Source organism: Cyclopterus lumpus, chromosome 19, assembly GCF_009769545.1.
Source record: "Cyclopterus lumpus isolate fCycLum1 chromosome 19, fCycLum1.pri, whole genome shotgun sequence".
In the NCBI taxonomy this organism is placed as follows: Eukaryota; Metazoa; Chordata; class Actinopteri; order Perciformes; family Cyclopteridae; genus Cyclopterus; species Cyclopterus lumpus.
This window is the reverse complement of record NC_046984.1, coordinates 4,418,784-4,441,680: the sequence shown is the minus strand read 5'-3', so window position 1 is coordinate 4,441,680 and position 22,897 is coordinate 4,418,784. Positions and strand designations below refer to the sequence as shown.

Below are 22,897 nucleotides of genomic sequence, written 5' to 3'. Positions count from 1 at the left end.
GACTCACTCGGTCGGTATTCTATTCATCCAGCGTCCACCTGGCACCCTCGCACACATTAATGCAGTCTGCAGGCTCCGGCACAGCGCAGCCAAGACAAGCAAGGTTTGCGAGTGGAAGCCAGCGTGAAGAAAAAAGGGAAGAGGAGAATAATTAAGAGCCTGAAAAGAGACGGACAAAATGTTAACATGAGATAGTGAGAAAACACTCCTTTGGCAGCACTGTCTGGACCGACGAGAGAGAACCAAAAAAGGAAAAAGGTTCTGGCCAAAGTGTTGGGGGTGAGGGGGGTGGGGAGACTCTACAGACACAATGGAGAAAACATTGGTGCGTGTTGTGTGTTTGTATGTGTGTGAGGATCGCAGATCTCAGCAACCACACTGAAGCTATTTCGTAGCCGCTTACGGGTCACGGCGAGTAAAACGGAGGAAAGGTAGCTGCCGGGTTTCACTCTGAAAAGTGCTGTGTTGCATTTTTTACCGGCTGAACTTCAGTGTGGTTTCTCTATGAACCTTCTCACCATCCTTTGCATGGCAACACTTGACGTAGTTGATCTTTCTTCACCGTCTCTCTGTGCCCTTTGGCTATTAAAGCCCCCAAGAGGGAGGTTGCCTCTAGGCACTGATCCGGGGGCAGATTCGAACAGGGATCAAGCGGGGATCTGTGGTTAGAGGCAACTTCAACCCACGTTCTTTCTGTGAACTCCACCCAGAAGCGGAGCTTTTCACCGGTGCTCTCTTCTGACTTTGTCTGTGTGTTTTTGTGTGTCAAGGGCGATGCCTCTAAATCGGGCTCGGAGATCGATTCCTGTGCACGAAGCATGGAGGACGTCAATGGCAGCAAGAAGGATTTATCGGCCTCTGCAGGTGAAATATACACGTGTTCGCCGGCGCTCGATGCTACGAGAGGAATTCAAAGGACGGTACTCTACCCTCGGTGGTTTTTCAAAGCCTCTATTGACAAAACTTGTGCCATCTGTGTTCATGCAGTTAACTGCCGGCACATTCCCTCCCTAATCTCTAGATTACACGCCGATTTGTCTTTCTTATAAAATGTATGTAATGGCTCGTGATACAGCAGTAAGTATACAAAGGCATCTGAAGTATACCCTGTGCACTTCTGTGGTCTCTTGTTCTCAGCCCCCCCCCCCCCCTGTTGCTTTTCCAACCACGCTCGGCCTGCACGGCATCAAATCCAGAAAAGCAGCCTCATCCATAATTCCTCATACGCCAGTTACCCATTTCTACTAATTACTGTCCGCGCAGTCCGAATGGACTGCAGCTCCCAGACGTGCGGTATCATCTCCCCTTCAGCCCCTTCAGGTGCTCTAGCTGGAAGAGACTAATATCCATCTCCTAGGCCTCGTAGAAAGGTTTGAAGACCGCATGCATCACAGTACGAGACATCCTCATTTTTACTGAGGGGGGGGGGGGGGGGGCCCCTGTGGCACTCCTCCTTGTTCGCCGCCTCTTCCTGCGTTTTTTTTTACCCAAGTTAGCACTTTGATTCTCCTACATAATGCTTTTTCAATGAACTTTTTTTCCCGTTCCGTCCCAACTATCTCCCACCTCTGGTGCTTTCTTCTCATCATCGCCAACTTTAAAGCGATAAACTTCTCTATTCTTAACGTTAAACCCTGGTCTTCATCAACACACACTCCTCAAATACCGACGCTTGGTCAAGGGCCACAAGCTACAAACTATGATGCTCTCGGCTTGGACGTGTCAGTTTCCGCTTATTACACACTTTTCTTATTTTTTAGGTTTACATAGTAACTGTAGGTTTCGGCAACCAAACTAATTTGCGGTTTGTACTTTTTGAGTAAAATAGTTAACACTTGTTACGTGACGTCAAGTTAAGTATGTAAGTTGCGGAACACAAATTAGACTTGGTGTCACACGGGACACAAACAGCAGTCTCCTGTGTTTGTTTGACGTTTCCATCCACCCCGACCTCCTCACCAAAAGGTCAGTTGCTCTGACTGTCTAACACAGTTGCAGATGGGTTTACATTGTAGTAAAAGCACTGTGCTTCTCGTACAGACACTAAAAGGTGCCTCTGTGCGTCGGTATCAAACTCCGGTGTGCACTGACGGTATGTGACGAGTTGGGAGTGAGAATGGGTTTAATCCTCTCTAGCCCGCATCCTCATGGCTCTTACCCCCTCCTAAACCACTAAATGTAACTTTCTTCATCCTTATTCCTTTGCTAGTAGTGCCTGTAAATGGTCATGTGGACCTGAAGACCAGCCTGACTCCACCTCTGATTACCCACACGGCTGCCACCCCCATGCCCGTACCCAAGTTGCCCGTTGGAGGGGACCCCGTTCTGGGCTACGAGTCCCGTCGAGGCAGCAACGTCTCCATGGACCCGGCCTGCTACGACAAAACCCCGGTTGGTGTATTCATTGTTCATCCTGGATTAACATTTACATCAATACACATGTAAGGTGACCAGGAATTACCCCCAGCCCCCACCGCCACCCGGCTTTCCTCCGAGTCTTCCAGTGTATGTGTCCTGCTGATGTGTGGAAGTCATAATGATTGATGGTGATTAATGGGACGGACCGGGCCGACACTCTACTAAGTGTTGCCGCTGCCACTCTTTATTTGACAAACTGATGATCAGGATAAAGACCTGAGAAATATAAGCCCAGATCTCTCCATCTGCCTTTCAGCATGAATCTCTGTTCAATTCAGCTCGCGTCCAGCCGAGTCAACCCAATTCAGCTCGGTTCATTGGCCTGAAAGATCAACATCCCCAGAGTTCTCAGACATGTTGGACACATTTACACGCTGCCCCGCTTGTAATTCTTTTCTTCTCTGTCCTGCTTATTACCACTCTGTCCCTCTCTCTTGCCCTGCTGGTCATCTTCCCGCTCCAGACCAGCGCCCAGAGCTCCTCACCCAACGCCCCATGGAGTACTGGCAGCGGCTGGACCAGCCGACGGTCCAGCTGGAACAGTCTGGGTCGCGCCCCGTCACTCAAACGCCAGAAGCGGCAGTCCGGGGAGCGGCGGTCTCTCCTCTCCGGGGAGGGCGGCTCCAGCTCGGACGAAGGCAGGGAAGAAGAAGACGGTGGGTTGATGGAGGAAGATGACCCCTCGCTGATTAGGACGGACTCCATGTCCCAGTCGCAGAGAGGCACCCGACACCGGAGGATGGAGTCGGTAGAGACTCGGAGCTCCATGGATTTGCCCCCTGATGCTCTGCTGCAGGTAGGTGCTACATCTACCTCCGATTCATCTCTAGAGTTCAGTGTATGACATTTGACTTGGAGCACAAATGGGGTAGAATTCATTTTGATATCACAATCTCCTTAAGCCGTAAGTCCTGCTCATTGGCATTCTTCCAGGATGAGGTGTTTTTCAGACCAAAGATAATGAGACTTCAGCATCCTTGTAACTACATTCCCTGTCCCTGTGTAGGTGCCCTACCTGTACCGCTCAGCCAGTATGCACAGCTCCAGACCCCCGTCACTGGGCCACCTCCTGCCCCCAGAGCACAGCGGCTGCAATGGGAAGGGCTCTCCGTCATCCCCGGGCCCCACTCACGTCTCTCTGGAGGACAACACGGAAGACGAAAATGCGGAGGAGGAGGCCAACCTGGTCAGTCAGCGCACGTTTGCTTGTTCTTGTACAGGACAGGTCGTGTGTGGTTAGTGACGGAGAGCTGAGACTTAAAGGTTGGGGAATTAGTGTAGAAAGTGGCAAAGAAGTGCAGTGTTTTCGTGATCAGGATATTCACCTTGACAGGAGATATAAAACGAAGGGACTCAAATACGCTGAGTCAACTGAAATGCTTATTTCTTTTAAGGTTGTATGTATGCTTCCAAGTTCTGGGTTGTCAAATTCACATTCTTGATAGTGGATTTTAGTGGCTTTGAAGGAAAATATATAACGGCTTCAGTTCTGTCCTAAAATAGAAAAACACATTTAGTCACCTTTAAAAAGGCCTGTCTAAAACTAAATAACTCTATATCAGTTAGACTGTGCGCTGTATTTAGAGAAAATGTTCACTGCTTTACCGTGCCATCAGAATACATAAGGACCGTCACTGGGAAGCGACAAAGTAATATTAGACCTTTAAATATATTAAAAGATCATCTGCAAATATATCAAGTTCACTGTATATTGATGTTGTAGGCGGACCTTTTTCTCCAGGGTCGTTTTTCCAGAGTGTTCCACTGGCTGGAGAAGACGCAGCCCGAGTGGTGTCGACAGAGGGACACCTGGTCACTTTACCTCTTCCCTCCAGAGTCCAGGTAGTATTCACACCTTTCGCTCGTGTCCATGACTCTGCATCTCTGCACTTCTCACAACTTCTTTTTCTTCGATATGGGCCTTTTTTTTTTTGTGTTCACGGAAGTTGTGGGAACACAGCACCCCAAAACGAAAACACTGATGACCTGCAACCGTTGGGATACAATTGATTGTGTATTTTAGAATGAAGTGAAATGAAAAAAAAAAAAAAATTATGTTCAGGAAAAGACTGAGCCGACGACTTGACAAGAAGAGGATTTTTCTCATTGCATTTGACTGACATCCCATAATGTAGCGGACCCCAGCCGGACAATAGTGAAGTGTACTGATGTTTCCAGAATTGCTTTTATTCATGTTCAACCATGAGCCTTATTGACGAACATAAATTTAAGAGTTTCTCTTTTTCCATTAATTTCCAGAAATCAGAGAGAGCTGTGGAACAAATAAAACAGAAATGAGCTCTTACGAGTGTACGAGTGTTAATTAGATGACATTCATATATACATTAATAACATTTTCTCTTTCATAAAGGGCACATATAGCTAAGATCTAGCATTAACATCTTATTACAATACATTTGACAAATTAATGAAAAATAAAGTCACTAAACATGTCGTCAAAGCTCAAATAAAACACAAAGTACCTTGTTCCTGTTCCAGCTAGCTGCTTAGCAGTTCATAGAGTGAATTATGTACTTCAGAAATATACTCATGAACACCTTCTCCTTCAGTACACCATCAACTAATGGATTCCAAATAAAAGGACCCAAAACATGCAAAGGCACTTGCGGGAAATAGTCACCATATTAACGGAACATTTTCAGAGTCATTTACACATAATGCTGACTGTATTGACAGAGAGGTTTTTTTTTCTACTGCAATGTGTGCACGGCATTTATTTTTATCCCCTGACAAGCAACATTCCCATCCCACAATCTCCCTTCAGAAGTCTCTTTTATCTGCACATTTCTGCCATGTCAGGGGTGAGTGAGGAGCAGAGGGAGGAACGGAGCTTCTCCTACCGAGTGCTGCATGTTATCTCAGCCCGGTGCTGAATCCATCGCTTCCCCACCCTCCTTCGCCCCCTCTTCCCTCTCTCCTCCTCCCCTTCTGGGGCTTTGATCTGTGTGTCTGTGCTGTCTATTTAGAGGCTGTGGCCGCGAAGGCCACACGGAGCAACACGCTGGCCCCAGCCTGCTTCAACATGCTAATCAAACATCAAATAACAAGTCCCCCCTCCACATTCACACATAAATATAGTGAATAGGAACTTAATGTTATCCACCACCAGTGTCATAAAAATTCCAAATTAATCTGACGCGGCAGCACCAGAGAAAGTATTAAAGATGAATTCAATTGACTAATTAAATTGATTAAAAAAGAAAACGGTGTAGGTACCCTACCAAAATTGTAATTAGCAAAAATAATAAATAGTATTATTTTTTTTCTTTACTCTCGCAAATGGCAGAACACGACCGCGGTGCAGCCGATAGCTGAAGAGCACATTAAATGTTCTCGCCATCTGTCGGCTCTTTGGTGGAAAGCCATCACACAGGAAGTGGTGCGGTTTGTGTCTCTGGTTTGTTTGGAATGCGCAGAAGAAGAACTCTCGCTGCTCCAAGAGCACTTGTCGCACTACCCCCTTGTGGTGGCTGGGGCGTGGTTAGGCTCAGCTGCGGAGGGGTTTGGGGGAGTGGTTCAGGGAACAGGTGCCTCGGCTGCAGGGGATCACGGCCTGAGTGGCTCTGCTATATGAGTTGGAGAGGGATGGAGGACAGGGGAGAAGAGCAGAGGGACAGTCTGCATGAAATAAAGACCGTTACCAATACACAAGCGTGTGCTCGTCCTTTGGTGTTTGGGGGGGGAGAAGAAATCCGTAGGTGAGAGCAGGAACCTGTGTACACCCCTGCTCTGCTAATGTCACTGGGAGGTGCAAAGACAGCACCTCCCAGGGTACATTTTCAGAATCAGCAAACATATTGAAAGAAAAGTGTCAAAAGGTACATAATGGCACGAGAGCAGTATCTGGACACGCCAAGTGACATTTAGAAATTTATGAAACTAACTAGAAATCAATGTTTTAAGTTACTACATGGAACTTTTAACAGGTTATGAAACGGTCTCAATGCGACCGTCAGCGAGAAGATTGGCTGTAGCAGTGGTTCTCAAATCGGGGTACGTGAAGGCACTCCAGGGGGTACGTAAGACATCAACATCAATTCAAAAATCATTTAACTGGGATAAAGGTGAGATAAAGGTGTAAGTTCATAAACTGAATTTTATAGAATATAGAATTTAGATATTTAGATTTTATAGAATAATATAGAATTTTAGATATTCTATATTAATATTCAATGAGATAGAGGTGTAAGTTCATAAACTGAATTTTATATATTCTATATTAAATTAGACACCGATGGCACAGCTCTTTGTATTACATCTTTTTTTTTTTTAAAGCAAAAATGCTTTGCGCTGGTTAATATTTCCCAGCAGTCCATCACTGAAAAAAGGTTGAGAACAACTGGTCTGAAGGGCCCCTGGTGCTCGGAAACACTACCGCTTTTGTCGGCAGGGGCCGCCAAATTCAACACAATATGAAAGTTCCCCGTAATAACCAAAAGTTAATGTCAACTGTCATTTAGAAGCAAAACTAAAAAGGTAATTATATACCATTGAAGCAACAACAAAAAAAAGAATTATTTCATATAAACATCCATTTATCAAGATCCCAAGTCTAACAGAAAGGGCTATTTTTGCTTGAGCGTGTGATGGCATTTTTTTCCTGTGCTTTTTGGTGTGTGTGTTTGTAAGTCTTGGGGGTCTTGGAGGCCTTTTGAGCTTTAAAAGTTCCCAGGCGGCCTTCAAAGGAGGAACTGGCATCAGAGGCGTGTGTTTTTCCATGTGGGCTCCCTCCCTTCTGCTTATGAATTCTTTAGCGCCAAGGCTCGGACAAGCAGATATCAAAGATACTTTGAATTAGCTCGTCCCAGTCTGCATACAGTATGCATACTGATCACCAGAATGCACACAGACTCAGCAAGTGTTGACACAATGGTTTATGCATGGCCAAATAAAGCCCAGAAAAAAAAAAATCCAGATCTGAGCCCCACAATATGGCCCCCCGCCGTACGCCGATGTGAGCCATCAAAGCGGATTTGCTGCACAGCTTAATCCCTTGAACTTCATGTGCCATGTGTAGAAAGCGTTCCCCTCTTTCTTCCTTCTCTGTTATCGTCAGCTAAAAAAAAACCAGGGAACCTACTCATGTCTGGTAACGGAGGTCAGTCATAATTAATGACTCCTGATTCTACAGCAGTTCATTATATGTGAGACTTTTTAATGAGACCCTTTAATGGAGTCTTTCATTGATTAAGTGTGCGCAGTGTTTCAGTAAATGTCCTTGTACAGTATGTAACATTATCCCAGGTTTTATAGAACATACCCGGGGACGAGCTGCAGACCAGTCACACCGGATTCCATGAATCGGTGGCTGATGAACGCACTCTAGATGAAACCAAAGAGTGACGAGCCCGAGGCACACCTGGGTAACAGTCGTGCTGTGGAGTGGGCATCTCGATATGCCACGCTTTTGGCCGAGGAGATGTGAACATGAATTCAAACAAATTTGTAAATAAACTATGAGAGATAAGCCCTTTGTGTGCAAAGAAAAAAAGTATTGTATTTCAACCTCGGGGGGGGGGGGGGGCGGGGGAGCAAAGAAAAACAGAACAAAACAAACACTGCAGCCCGTCTAGAGACTTCCGATTGTAGAGCTCTCGCTCGATGCCGGACCAATTTTATTAATTGTTGGCCCCATTAGTCAACGTGGGAAAAAATTTGACATTTTCTATGAAGGGCCTTTACGTGTAATAGTATGGTATTTCTTTTTATGATGCAGTATCGCTACTTTTACTTTAAGATCCCCTCCAGATATTTGTTAAGACAAATACAAATCTTTTTTTCAATATAATATTTTATTTATTTAAACCTTTATTTAACCAGGTGAGTCTTTTTTTTCGAGGGTGACCTGGCCAAGACAGGCAGCAACAGAAGAAACACAGAACAAGACAAGTTAAAAGAAACTAAAAGTTAAGCGATAGTGACAGTTAATTTAGGAAACATTTACATTTTTGGAACCTGCCTCCATTTCTTTCATTTTATATTTAAAAGCAGTATGTTGTATCAGTTCTTTGAGTTTTAAATTATTCTGCAACATATTCAAGGATGAGTTTTTCCCATTTCCGTGAGCATCAGGAAGTCCTGAGAACGCAAAGAGTATTGTCCCAAACTTTTCTTTATGATGAAGACACACAGGTAGTTTGGGAATAGAACAACGATTGCCTTATGAATGAAGGTATACCAATGACAGTGCCTACGGGTGGCCAAAGCAGGCCATCCTACCCGAGAGTATAACTCACTTTTTCGCCAGGTACTGCACATGTGGCTTAAAAGTGAGGGAGTCATCAATCAAAATACCCAGATATTTATAAGAGTCAACCACATGTATTTCACTTCCTTCAAGAGTGACCACCGAAGGGGTATTCTGTGTCCTGTGTTGAAAACAACATAAGTTTTGTCTTATCTGTATTTAAAACAAGAACAAGAGTTCAGTGTCATCAGCATAAAAGTGACAGTTAGCGTCCACCACATTTTGGTCCAGATTATTTATATAAATAGTAAATAAAAGTGGACCTAATACAGAACCTTGTGGCACACCTTTACAGACGGTTGCAATATCAGAGGATAGACCCTCAGACCTATTCTCAAGGTAGCTCGTGAACCAAGCGACCGCTTGTTCCGAGAGCCCTGAGATGAGGAGCCTCAGCCTTAAAACATGGTCAACTGTGTCAAATGCTTTAGACCGATCAATAAACAGCGACGCAAAATGTTGCTTCTTGTCAAGAGCAATAATAATGTCATTTATCACGTTCAGTGTAGTAGTGCTATGTTTTTTCCTGAAGCCTGACTGATAGGTTGATAAAATGGCATTGTTGTATAAGAACTCCTTCAGTTGTTTGTTTAAAAGAGCTTCCAGGATTTTAGAAAGTACAGCTACATTAGATATTGGCCTATAGTTATTTTTAAATTGCTGGCTTTCCACCAACAGTGGGAGAACAAAGGCAGATTTCCATTTCAATGGTATTTGGTTATTTTTTATTGTCAGATTTAAAAAGATATGCAAGTGGCTCTACAACAAAATCAGCAGCCAATTTCAAAAAGTAAGGGTCTATACAGTCAGGCCCTGAAGATTGCCTCTGATCTAGGCTTGTCGGGCTTTATGAACCTCCTGCACAGGAAATGTGGTAAAATTAAAAGACCAGTATATTTTGGAACACCAGTACAAAGTTTCACAGACCTTGGACAACAAGAGTCAAACATAGAGCTGGAAGATATAAAGATATGACGTGTTTGTTAAAACAATTCAGTATCTCCAATTTGTCATGAACAGCGACAGAATCCTTCACAATAAAAGCAGGTAAAGCTTGTGAGTTCTTGCTCACGGAGACGGATTTTATAGTTTTCCAAAATTTCCTCGGATCATTTAAATGTTCCGCAGTAACAGACAAATAGTATTCAGATTTTGCTTTCCTGATAAAAGAGGAACATTTGTTTCTTAATTGCCTAAACAAACACAAGCCAGTCAGCGGCCAGGTTTGGCTCATGAATACGGTCTGCTAGATCAGAGGAGAACCAGGGATTATCACGTCCCTGTACTCTGTATCTCCTGAAAGGGGCGTGTGTATTAATGATTTGTGTAAAAGCATCATTAAAAAAAGACCAGGCTGTTTCCACATTGGGGACTAGCTCTATCCTCCTCCAATTAAAATGAAACATCATGATAAAACCCTTGTTCATTAAAATGTTTCAGATTCCTCTTATAAATGATACGTGGTTTTAATTTAGGGACCTTAGTGTTCCTGTTTGCAGCAACAACACAATGATCACTCAGGTCATTACAGAAAACACCAACAGCTGAGAATTTATGAGGAACATTAGTAAAAATCAAGTCAATTAATGTGGACTTCTCAGAGCACTTAAGATTCGGACGAGTTGGTGAATTTATTAACCGGGTAAGATTGATATAATCACAAAAAGATTTTAAATCATTAGACACAGGCCAGTCCCAGTTACGATCCTGTAGGAAATTTGGACTTCCCATAACAGGCAACTCCGCCACCTTTCTGTGCCCTGTCAGCACGATACACATGGTAACCATCCATGTTAATGTCATTTTCTCACATACATTACTTAGTTAAATATTCTTAAGTACAAACGCCTTTTCTTTTTCAAATTTAAATTATCCAGTGTGAACTGAAGTTTTACATTTCTGTGTCTTTTGTTGTTGTTGTTTTTTGTTGTCAGGTTTCGGATCGTGTGCAACCGGATCATCAACCACAAGATGTTTGACCATATTGTGTTGATCATCATCTTCCTCAACTGCATCACCATCGCCATGGAGAGGCCTCACATCACCATCGTCGTGAGTCTCCAATACACTACTGTTAGAAACAACTATCGTAGCAAAAAAAAGGTTGACTTATTTCTTCTCAAAGCATTCTTAGTTATGTAAATGATGCAATACAATATAATAGAAAGTGTAAAAAGAAAATAGACAGAACACATGAGTTAATTTGTGTCCGTCTCCTTTAAAATGATTGTGTTCTAACGGGGATCCACTCCTGTGAGCCAATAGCTGTGGGCAATGTGTGCTATACCCCCCCCCCCCCCCCCATCTACTGCAGTGCATCATCAACACTATCACCTCCTCAGCTAAGGCGCCGTGCCTTCAACTAGAGGAGGGCTGGCTGAACGCCTCTCAGCGACGCACACACAGACATCCAACTCTGGCTGTGTCCTTCCCCACTTCCAGCTCCGTGCAGCCCAACACAGCCCAGTCGGCTCCGTGCATGAACACGATAATTACCACCGGTTGATTTTTCTCTTTTTTCATTTATTGTTCTCCCTCGCCGAGCGACGCGTTCCATGGTTCCTATAATTGCAGATTCGGTCTCGCTCCGGAACGCTCCGTTCTGCTTGTCTTGCGACTGAAACCCGGAGGAGACAGTGGCGTCGTAATTGATTCAATTATCCGCGGGTCGTTGTGCGTGGCTGATGTCCAGGGAACGGAGATGTTTAACAAATGGGCGCCAAATCCCACGGGCAGCAACGTCTAATCAGCCTAATCAGGGCGGAGAGATCACACGCGCGTCATATAGAGATGGGATGATTTTCTGGCCTCTCGCCTCTGCACACGCTCGGATGCTAATGCGACGCCGGTTATGTCACACACTGTGTGTCTGGCTTGCAGTCCATTGCCGTTTTGCTTTTGGTGCCGGAGGTTGCCTGGATACCGTCTTCCTGTTGCTCAGTGGAAACGATTAAGGATGATTATACCACCTATTATGATATATTATTCCTAATTGAGCTAGGAGAAAATACATCACCGTCTAGAGTTTCTAAATTGAATGATATCAGCATCAGCGGTGTAAAACACAATCAGCCTTAAGTTTTCTGAGTCCAAGTTACCGGCTCCAGACAAAAACATTAAGATGGAGAGATGTCGCTCCACATTGGACCGTGATGAATTGGGTGGATTTCTGCTGCTCGGGAATACAGGAAAGTTTGTGGTTGCATAATGCATTGGAAGCAGGAATAACACCGCCACCATTAGAGATGAGGAAAGAGAGGCTGGCAGGAGGGAGGTGTTACTGGCTGGTTATCTTTCAATCTGTCTTTTTTTTTCTACTAGTCACTTCGTTAATTTAAGTTGGCCATAATGTAAGTATCTGTATGGAAAATGCACAGTAAACTTCAGTATATTCTGGGCTTCATTTTGGTCAGCTCCTTTCAGTTGGCCGACATTTAAGTAAACAGAAGAAAAAAAGTTCAGATTTTTATTCATCAATTTGTTCATTTCTGTTGGCCAATATTTAAGCACACAATTTTGCACGCTAGATATCTGAAATGGGAATTATTTAAAAATGTTTGCTGCAGAAAGCTATCGTTAATTAGCTCACATTTTCAGCTCTGTCCCCCCCCCCAGATACTTCCTAATGAATGAAAGTATGACAACTCGTTCACAGAGGACAGGAACGGCTGCTGTCAAGCCCGGAATCCATAAACCCTCTCGACGCCAGCATTCCGAATGATGTCATGCCTGACATTCCCAGAGACTTCTCAGAAAAGAAAAACGCTGTGTGTGTGTGTGTGTGTGTGTGTGTGTGTGTGTGTGTGTGTAGTCGGAGGCCGTGGGAAAGGCAGCCACCTTCGCCCGCTCACACGCACACATCCGCAAGCATCCAGTACATAGACAGTCAGTGGCAGGTTGGGGGGGGGGGTTGTGTCTCCTCAGACAGAGGGGAAGGAGGGTAAATAAGCATTCGGAGGATGGGATCTCATTCTCTGTCACTTGCTTGTTTTCTCTCAGTCCTTGTTTAGCTCAATAAACAGGATCCCATCCTCCCCTGTGTACACACACACACACACACACACACACAGAGAGCCACGCTGCCTCAGGCAAAAAGGGAAGCATGGTGTACGGTGATGTGCGTATAGATGGAGATCTAATATCTCAATCCTGATGGTATTTAGTCACGTGCACGCCCACAATACAAACTGACGGCACTTGCTTTTGTCGTGACTGAACAAAGACTAGAACCCAAATGCACGACTCAAAGCAAAGTGACAACAAAAATCTCAGTTTTAATTACCTGGAAACATACAAACAGAAAATCTACATGAACAAAGTAACATAAAATCGTGACCTGGTGACATGGCTGGTTCTCTGGCACAAAAAGACAAGACTAACTGGCCCAGGACAAAGGGAGACGCAGACAATATATACACAGGGTGAGGCACAGGTGGAAACAATCAGGAGGCAGCCAATCAGACCAGAGGGGAAACACACAGGGGAAGGAACAAGTTGCTTGAAACCAGAGGAGAGTTGACTTTCACAATAAAACAGGAAATCACAAGACAACATGGACACAAGACACAAAACTGATTAATTTAATATCAGTTTCCTTGACATCTTGACAGCTTTTGTCAATTGTTTGTCTCTGGCGGAAAAACAAAAAGGGTTTTGTCAGTTGTTTCATCAGAAAGAAACGCGTGTAACAAGTTTTATTTGCACTACGCAAAACTGAAGATTGTCTTTTTTTTCAAGGGCAAAAGGAAACTTTTAGGATTTTAGGCCCAGTGATTAGATGCCTTGTTTAAATTTCCCCTGCAGTACTAATAAGTAGTAAACTTTATAATTGCCTGCCAGCCATCGTTAGCGAGTGCAACAGGGATGTTTGTACAAAGATGTTTTTTCAAATAGTGCGAAGAAAACAGCCTCCTCATACATTATTCAGATCAATTTGGAAGCAGACAAAGAACGAACTCGGGAGAACAACATGCTTGGAACAAAAGATGTGCATTTTGAAATCATTAGAACTCTTAGCAAGTAGCTCTCTCTCCCTTCTTCACTGCAGGAGCGGATCTTCCTGAAGCTGTCCAACTACATCTTCACGGCGATCTTTGTGGCTGAGATGGCTATAAAGGTGAGAGACAGATTAGTTTGTAAAATCTTACTCTGGGAGTCTTCTTGGCTTCCTTTCCGCATCCCAATTCCCAATGATGTGAAAGGTTCTGGTAATTCTTGCGTACGCTATGCCCTGGGACGACTTACAACATAGAATGCGAGCTGGCGGCTCCGGATTATTTGGTACCACACCTCATCGTTTGTCTCGAGCTTTGGGACGAAAACAAGTTTTAACATCTGCGTTCACTCGCAAGTGTGCACATGTTGGTGGAGGAATCCAGCGGCAGACTCTCAGACACTAAGCTGCAGAGAAAATACAGAGTCTGCCTGATAGACGCATGCACTGTAAGCCCCGAAAATACAAACGATAACAGAGTTAAGAGGGAGGAGGAGAAAAAGCACACACACACAAATGCTTTCAGGGCTGTTTCATAATGCTAAGCGGAGGATTGTCTCGCCGGTATTCAAATGCACCGGTTTTGCATGGAGGTCTGTGCAGGCGGAGGAAGGTGGGAGTGAGTTCACGGGTGTCACTCATTCAAAGCCTCTGTCTCTATTTGTGGTGTCAGTGTGGAGTTATCTCCTGAAGTGTGGTGCAAAGTTATAAATTGATCCCTAATAATCAGTTTACAACTTCCAAGATTGACTTTGTGTTCCTTTTGAATGGGGTCCAACTCCTCCAACTCCACTAGACTTATCAATTACATTAGTCTATAGTTCAAACTAACTTCACCTACACCGGCAACAACAGGAAACATCCGAACATCTCATTAATGCACTGTTATCTGTTTGTTGTTGACAGTATTTATCTATTATTGTTTATTGTTTTTATTATTTATACTTATTCTATAAACAATTCTGATTCTGATATGAAAAAGAATACTATACTGCTATGCTACTGTAACCAACTTTTAACCAGTTATGAACAGGTCTCAATCCCTTTATAAATAAACGGGACCGTCAGCGAGCCAATTGGCTGCTTATTTTGAATGCTCGTCGTCGGTGCCACCGGGTCCGGTGGGAGGTGGAGAACTCCGACCCCCCCACAGCGACTCCTGTATCACAAACTGGGTGTTTGCTGCCGCATAACCTGGAAAAAGGGCAAAAGAGATCCAAAAACACATGTGTAATTATTGGTTATGTGTGTCGCCAAAGAGGACAAAACTCCTAGATGTTGTTGCCTTTCCACCCGTGGTACTGTGCACTCTTATCACGTGTGCACGTCTGATTTCTTTGATGTTCCTTATCATATGCACAACGACTACACCAAAGAAGTCGTTAGCTCCCTCCAACAATGCACATTAAATATGTAGGCCAATATAAATAGAAAAAATCACACAACTAAAAGCAAAATGAGAATCCAAGTTCATATATATATATAAGGCTGCGGTCATCTCTCTTGGTTGTGCAGCGTTTCCTGCCACATTTCCCCCTTCCAACAGACTTTTTGTGGATGTGCTTTGACACTGCACTCTGTGAACAGCTTGCTCTTTGAGAAATGTCTTTTTGTGTCTTACCCTCCTGATGGAGGGTGTCAATGATGGTCCTCTGGACAGCAGTCAGATCAGCAGTCTTCCCCATACTTGTGATTTTGTTTACTGAACCAAGCTGAGTGTTTTTCAAGGCTCAGGAAACCCTTGCTGGTGTTTCAAGTAAATTAGACGATTCAAGTGATTAGTTGGATACCCTACTAGTATACTTTTTCATGATATTCTAATATTTAGAGATAGGATATTTGAGTTTTCTTAAGCTGTAAGCCATAATCAGCAATATTAAAAGAATAAAAGGCTTGCAATATTTCAGTTGATTTGTAATGAATCCAGAATGCATGACATTTTTGTTTTTTTAATTGCATTACAGAAAATAAAGAACTTTATCACAATATTCTAATTTTCTGAGACAGTCCTGTATATGTGTATATATATGTATGTGTATATATATGTATGTGTATATATATATATATGTATGTATATATATGTGTATATATATATGTATATATATGTGTGTATATATATGTATATATATGTGTATGTATATGTATGTATATATATGTGTATATGTGTATGTATATATATATGTACAGTGTGTGTGTGTGTGTATATATATGTGTGTGTGTATATATATATATATATATATATATATATATATATGTATATATATATATTTATTATGTATAAATATGTGTGTGAACATGTTCATGAAAATCACTGACATTCAGTGAACGCGCACAACAAGGAGGATTATAACCCTCATTACAATGAAATGCACCATATTGGGAAGAGTTGTCCGGACTGTCGTGGAGATCTGTCTTGTATTCATGAGTGGTGATCAGCCCCTTTGATGATTCCCACTCGCATACAGTAAATACTGCTTTGCATTGACTAGCATCATCTAATGTAAATTCATCTTCTATCCGTCTCCCTCTTCCTCTCATCTCTTCTGTTACATTAGATGTTAAGAAAAGCATCAAGCAAAAATAGCTGTCGTGGCCTGATTTAGTAAGTTTGAGTTACAAAAAGAAAGAAAAAAGTCAGCCAGACTTCTGGTATGCAAATTGCTTTATGGGCAGAATAAGTGATGAGTGCAACCTATGGAATTAAAAATGAGGTTTTGGAAAAGCTTGCAGCTTTCGCAACTTTTGCTGGCAACAATCGCTCCACTAAGTCATTAAGACGTGCTCAAAAGACATTAAGCATTGGCCCAAAATATGGCTTGATAACAAACAGATATGCGAACGCGCGCACAAAAATAGATTGAATCACTCACTGATTGGTGTATCTTTTTATGCTGTTCTTTTTGGAGTTGATATTTTATTTCAAATACACCCCCATTCTTGTTATCTGCTGGGACTCTGCTCGTTCATTCGTACCGCGCCTCATACGTCCCATTCTGTTTCCCAGATCGTGGGGTTGGGCTGGTGTTTCGGGGACAAGTCTTACCTGAGGAGCAGCTGGAACATTCTGGATGGGATGCTGGTGATGATCTCCGTTATCGACATCCTGGTGTCTCTCATCTCCAACTCGGGGACCAAGATCTTGGGCATGCTCAGAGTGTTGCGGCTGCTGAGGACCCTGAGGCCACTACGGTAAGTGGCAGCAGGGGACGCCTCACAATACTTGTATAGCTGGAGGTGCCTTGTGGTAGGTATTAAAGGGCCGGTACTAACCGACCACACATTTTGGATCTCTCCATTCGCACGGAGTCATGGTATGATAACAGCGCCGGATGTGGATGTTTTGTTTTGAGATGGAACCAACTTCTCTCAGCTCCAACATGTGCAACCTTTTGGAGCTTTTGGGAGATGTGTTTATATGTATGTGTGTGTGTTTCTTGTTTTTTGTGTGTGTGCAGGCATTTCGTCAAGCGCCCATTCTTAATGTGGATTATTTTCAGCGTGTACACAATTGCAACGTTACGTTTATTTGAGCAAAATCACCAATTTGGGGACAGCTTTAAAATCTCCAAATATGTGTGTGTGAGGGCGGGGGGTGACAAGGTCCTCACGTGTGTGTGTGTGTGTATGCGCATTCCTCTGCCCTTAGCTTTCACTGTGTGTTCACGCCGATTGTGTGCGTGTGTGTGTGTGTGTGTGTGTGTGTGTGTGTGTCTGTGTGGTGCGTCTCGCTCGTCGGCTCACAGATGCATGCTCTCTGTCTCATCTCTTGGAGGGGAGCTCTCCAGGCTTCGCTCTCCCGTTGAATATTCATCACAGTCCTCGGGAAGAGCACACAAATGAAATATTCATTTTCTCCCAGACAAATTTACCCACTAAACACGGCTGATCGTTCCTGTCTCTTTGCTTCAATAGCTTTCACCTTTGACACAAAAGTGAGATTTTCTTCCGATACTTCTTTTATCTCCCTCACTTCAAGCTGTTCATTTGTCTTCATACTGTGACACATCAGACCATCAAGTCCTTGTATTGTAAAAAGTGAATGTGCCTATCAATTGGGTCAGAAATGGGGCTGTACCGAATATAGCCAAACACCATCATCATTTCTTTCCCAATGAGGTTTTTTCGAACAGCAGCACTACATCAAGTAGCAGACCGCTACAACAAGTAGCAGAGCGCTACAACAAGTAGCAGAGCGCTACATCAAGTAGCAGAGCGCTACAACAAGTAGCAGAGCACTACATCAAGTAGCAGAGCGCTACATCAAGTAGCAGAGCGCTACAACAAGTAGCAGAGCGCTACAACAAGTAGCAGAGCGCTACATCAAGTAGCAGAGCGCTACAACAAGTAGCAGAGCGCTACAACAAGTAGCAGAGCGCTACATCAAGTAGCAGAGCGCTACAACAAGTAGCAGAGCGCTACAACAAGCAGCAGAGCACTACAACAAGTAGCAGCGTACAAGTAGGCCTACTAGCAGCACTAAAACAAGTAGCAGAGCGCTAAAACAAGTAGCAGAGCACTACAACAAGTAGCAGCGTACAAGTACTAGCAGCACTACAACAAGTAGCAGCGTACAAGTACTAGCAGCACTACAACAAGCAGCAGAGCACTACAACAAGCAGCAGAGTGCTAAAACAAGTAGCAGAGCACTCCAACAAGTAGCCAAGCGCTACAACAAGTAGTAGCAGCAACGCTACATGGCTCATTTGACACCATTTCCTGATTGCTACTTGTGTTTACCTGACTGAAAAGTGGCAGAGGGTGAGGATAAAGAGGACTTCATTGCGCAGGACTGTCTGTGTCTGTAGGCCAACCAGTATGGCCACAAATCCACACTGTGTAAATATATAAATATGCTATAGACAATGTGGTACACTGTGCATTGCAAATTGAAGCATCAACCAATCCCGTTGTGCAGAGCGGACATATTCAATAAGTACACTAATATGATACAACAACTCTGAGGCTCTGTGGTCCGAACCAGACTGTATTACTTCTTTCAACAATGGCAAAGGCAGCCCATATTACAGACTCACTTCCTGGTTCACGTTTTGACGTACACATACTTCCTGCAGGTCAGTCAACCAACTCATGTGTAATGGATTTTGTTTGTGAATGTAGAAAATAAATAGTATGTGATGTTAGGCACCTCGGCTCTGTGCTCGGTGCACCCCACAAGGAAACGCGTAGTCCAGATCAGCAGGAAGTGGGGAGTCATGATAATAACTTCACCCCGATAGGTGAACATAGACGCCGAGCCTCCAAGTGAGCCGGGAGGGTCTTTTGAAATGCTATCGAGCAGCAGCAAAAGAATAAGCAGATGATTCAAACAGCATACGCCTACATACTTCAGAGTGCAGTTTGGTTACCACTGTGGTGCCTGATTGCTGCAGATAAAGAACTCGTAAATGGCACGTTAATGTGACATTAAAGGGTGCACTTGTTGTCAAACAAGTGGCTTTCTAATTAGATCTTGTGCCACAATGACTGCCTAAGCACTTGAAAAGAGCACCTGATTCTCCCCGCTGCTGAATCTTCCGTTTAATCCCCAGAGGGCAGCGGTGCCGAAGCCGCATCAGTGTCAAGTTAGGGAGGTTTTAAAGTCAGATAGAAAAAAATATGAGGCAATTACAATTTCGAGGACCTTTTAAGGGGGGTCGGAAAATTTCCTTAAAAGCAAAGGGCAACCATTTATCTCTGGAGTGTTGTCTTCAGTTTGAGGAAAATTTAGGGAGATTAGGGAGGCTGTATGAAGACCGCCAGAGAGTGAGCGAGGATGAAACAGGAGAGGACGGGAATAGAAAGAGGAATAAGCTGAGCCTGGTTGCCTATCTCTCTCCTCCACTGAGGCTGCGGATGAGTTACGCAAAAGCTAGCAAATGTTGTTAAAATCATTTTATACGGTAGTTATTAACTTTCAATCCAAACGGAGAAGCGCAGCATTAAAGGCTACAGCATATTAAGCTATTAATGTGCTGCTGGGTTACTATACGGCTTGGTAACTGTGTACTGCAGGTACATAAAAATGCTGTTAAAGAGATAATTCAGTCCGGTCAACACAGTGCTTGGGTTCCATTAAAGCCGTATTTCTTTTTTAGTAGCGATTAAAGATTCCTTTGGTGGAGCTTCTGCCAAACTCAACAACGCAAACCTAATTAGTTTAATAGAAGCGTGTGGATCTGTTTGTTAGTTACCTAAAATGCAAATGTTTTGACTTGGAATAATAAAAAAGGATGTTAAAAGGTCCAATTTGAAAATGTGTGGGAAGTGGGCTGTACAATGGGCTCAGAATCTTAAACTCACTCACTTATACTTCCCTGGTGTTTTGGGGAAAAGTGCTTGTCGCAGAAAACACCATCGTACATGGCCACAAATCTGAAGACCTGTTGGAGACGTTTCACTGTCGTTCAGGCGAGTCATCGTTTTCCTCTTAAAGAGTTTGAGCTTTCCTGGGACATCCTGTCTCTCAAAGGGTCAGCACAACTTTTACCGCCATGGAATTTCCAAAAGGGGTCATATTCTTGGCACCGGCAACGACCACTGAGCTTCACGCCAGTTGAATGTGCAACGGGTTCTTCTTTACGCAAATGAGTGTCTGATGTCGTCTGGCGGAGCTCGTGCTCGCTGCTTTCAACTGCACAGGACACACTGCATTTTATCTTCACACACTTACTTTGGTCGTTGGTCTTTTCCACTACTGGGGTATCATTAGGTGCAAAGAACTTACATGGATACTCCGTGGTAGCTGGGGATAGCTACCGATCGCTAGACAGGAGACTGCAACCCGCTGGCACACAATTGTGACCAATTCAAATCCAAAAGACTGTCATTAATCTGTAGCTATTACATTGTGCAAGAAATGAATTCACTTTAAAAGTTAAAGCAACAAAAAAACACTCACGAAAGCTGACAAAAGAAAGAAAACAACTCTTTCGTCCCAACTAAAGTTGCATCTCAGGCCCCCCTAAGCCCCCCCCCCCCCCTACAAAAAATATGCAAGGTGTGCTAACTGTTCGCCACTCTCAAAATATGCATCACATGGCATGGTGATTCATGAAGTCAGTAAACAAAAGTGAAAGTCAGTTAACTAAGTTTCCATCTTCCACTTTAGTGCAATTTATTGCAAATCAACAGCCCGAATAGTTTAATTGTTGCTAATAGCCTTTCTAATCAAATCAAGTTAAACTCAAAGTCTTTTGACTAAATATAGTAACAATAAATGCAACGTGTGGGATTCAAAAAGTAATGCCTTTAACTGCTGTCATTAGTAAAATAGGCCTTAAAGGGATTCTGAACACAGTGCACATCTTTCTTTTAGGTGTCTAAAAGGCTTTACTTTCTTGTTTATTGATTATTCCTCCGCCCATCCCCACCGTCGCTGACCCCTGAGCTCATCCATACACTCGATGTAGTCATCTCAAGGTGTATGCTCTCGCACCCCTCGCTATCCGCAATGCCAAATTACGCACGTACGCAGATCGCGTTTGTGTGACGCACCAAAATTCATCTGCTTACAGTCTGCGTTCGCATTTCGCTCATTTCCAGAAGGGTACGAGAGCGGCGAGTGGCGGAGTTTGACAGCTGAAGATGAGGGACAGGTGTAGGCTGAACAACAAGAGAGGAATTTACACAGCAAGGCGATTAAGTTGAGACAAAAAAAATAGCTGCTGCCTCGATTTTTATTCCCTGTTCATCCCCGCTCACCTACCAGCCCTCCCCTCCTCCCTCTATTGCCTATATGCTATCTCCATGCGTCTCCTAATTACACCCTGTGCTTGCGCTGTGGGAACACGTCTGCCACTTGTGGCCCGACTTGTTGTTCTCCTTCCTCAGTGCGGGGGACACGCCGGGTGGATGAGGGAGACGGGCGGGTGGAGGAGGGACACGGGTGGGTGGAGGAGGGACACGCCGGGTGGAGGGAGACGGGCGGGTGGAGGAGGGAGACGGGTGGGTGGAGGAGGGAGACGGGCGGGTGGAGGAGGGAGATGGTTGGGTGGAGGAGGGACACGCCGGGTGGATGAGGGAGACGGGCGGGTGGAGGAGGGACACGCCGGGTGGAGGAGGGACACGCCGGGTGGATGAGGGAGACGGGCGGGTGGAGGAGGGAGACGGGTGGGTGGAGGAGGGACACGCCGGGTGGAGGAGGGACACGCCGGGTGGATGAGGGAGACGGGCGGGTGGAGGAGGGAGACGGGTGGGTGGAGGAGGGACACGCCGGGTGGATGAGGGAGACGGGCGGGTGGAGGAGGGACACGCCGGGTGGATGAGGGAGACGGGCGGGTGGAGGAGGGAGACGGGTGGGTGGAGGAGGGACACGCCGGGTGGGATGAGGGAGATGGGCGGGTGGAGGAGGACACGCCGGGGTGGAGGAGGGAGACGGGGGCGGGTGGAGGAGGGACACGCCGGGTGGAGGAGGGAGACGGGCGGGTGGAGGAGGGACACGGGCGGGTGGAGGAGGGAGACGGGCGGGTGGAGGAGGGACACGGGCGGGTGGAGGAGGGAGACGCCGGGTGGAGGAGGGAGACGGGCGGGTGGACTCCTTCCCGCTCAAAACAAGGACACACTGGGAGCTGCTATGAAACTTAAGCGGCTTTTTCTCCCTCTGGCTCCCCTTCAGTCCAGCTCCTGCTCATCCCGCCATCCTTCTATATTGTTGTGTGTGTTTGTGTGTGTGTGTGTGTGTGTGTGTGTGTGTGTGTGGCATGTGCAAATAGAGTTTTATGGAGAGGAACCCATCATCTTGCATTGACTCTGCATGAGAGGCTCGTCTCTCCGCCCGCTCCCCTCCTTAATAAGCAGAGCATGATGAAAAGAGGTAGAGCTGAGGCTGAGGGGGTTTATATATGCAAAAGCAGCAATGCGTGGGCACATTTGTTTTCTTGTGTTTTTTTACAGTAATGTTGATCAGAGGGATTGAGCGTGGTGCACGATGCATTTCTGTCCTTGATGAACTCACCGACTTCCCCGACTTGCACTTTAGTCTTTCTCTGAGTTTCTACTCGGCTTCTTTTTCCTCTCAGTTGTTTTTCCTCAACTGTTTAGCGAGACATGAAAGGTTGACGAGTTGAATAGATCAGGACCAAGAGAGGATACAAATGAACCAATAAAAGCCCCTTTATAACATCAAAAATTAGCTCAACATTTGACCCCCCCCCCCCCCCCCCCCCCAAAAAAAAAAAGGATTCAACAGCATCTGCAACCAATTCGTGCAGGGTTTCGCG

At 44.7% G+C, this 22,897-nt stretch overlaps 1 protein-coding gene across 1 annotated transcript in view; it reads left to right on the top strand.

Moving 5' to 3' along the window:
- Positions 1 to 22,897, top strand: part of cacna1g (calcium channel, voltage-dependent, T type, alpha 1G subunit) — a 188,604-nt gene that overhangs the window by 129,037 nt on the left and 36,670 nt on the right. The window contains 8 exon segments of the mRNA XM_034558363.1: positions 771 to 864; positions 2,210 to 2,391; positions 2,882 to 3,214; positions 3,425 to 3,604; positions 4,160 to 4,260; positions 10,621 to 10,735; positions 13,734 to 13,802; positions 16,684 to 16,868. Coding sequence (XP_034414254.1) covers positions 771 to 864; positions 2,210 to 2,391; positions 2,882 to 3,214; positions 3,425 to 3,604; positions 4,160 to 4,260; positions 10,621 to 10,735; positions 13,734 to 13,802; positions 16,684 to 16,868 — 1,259 coding nt within the window.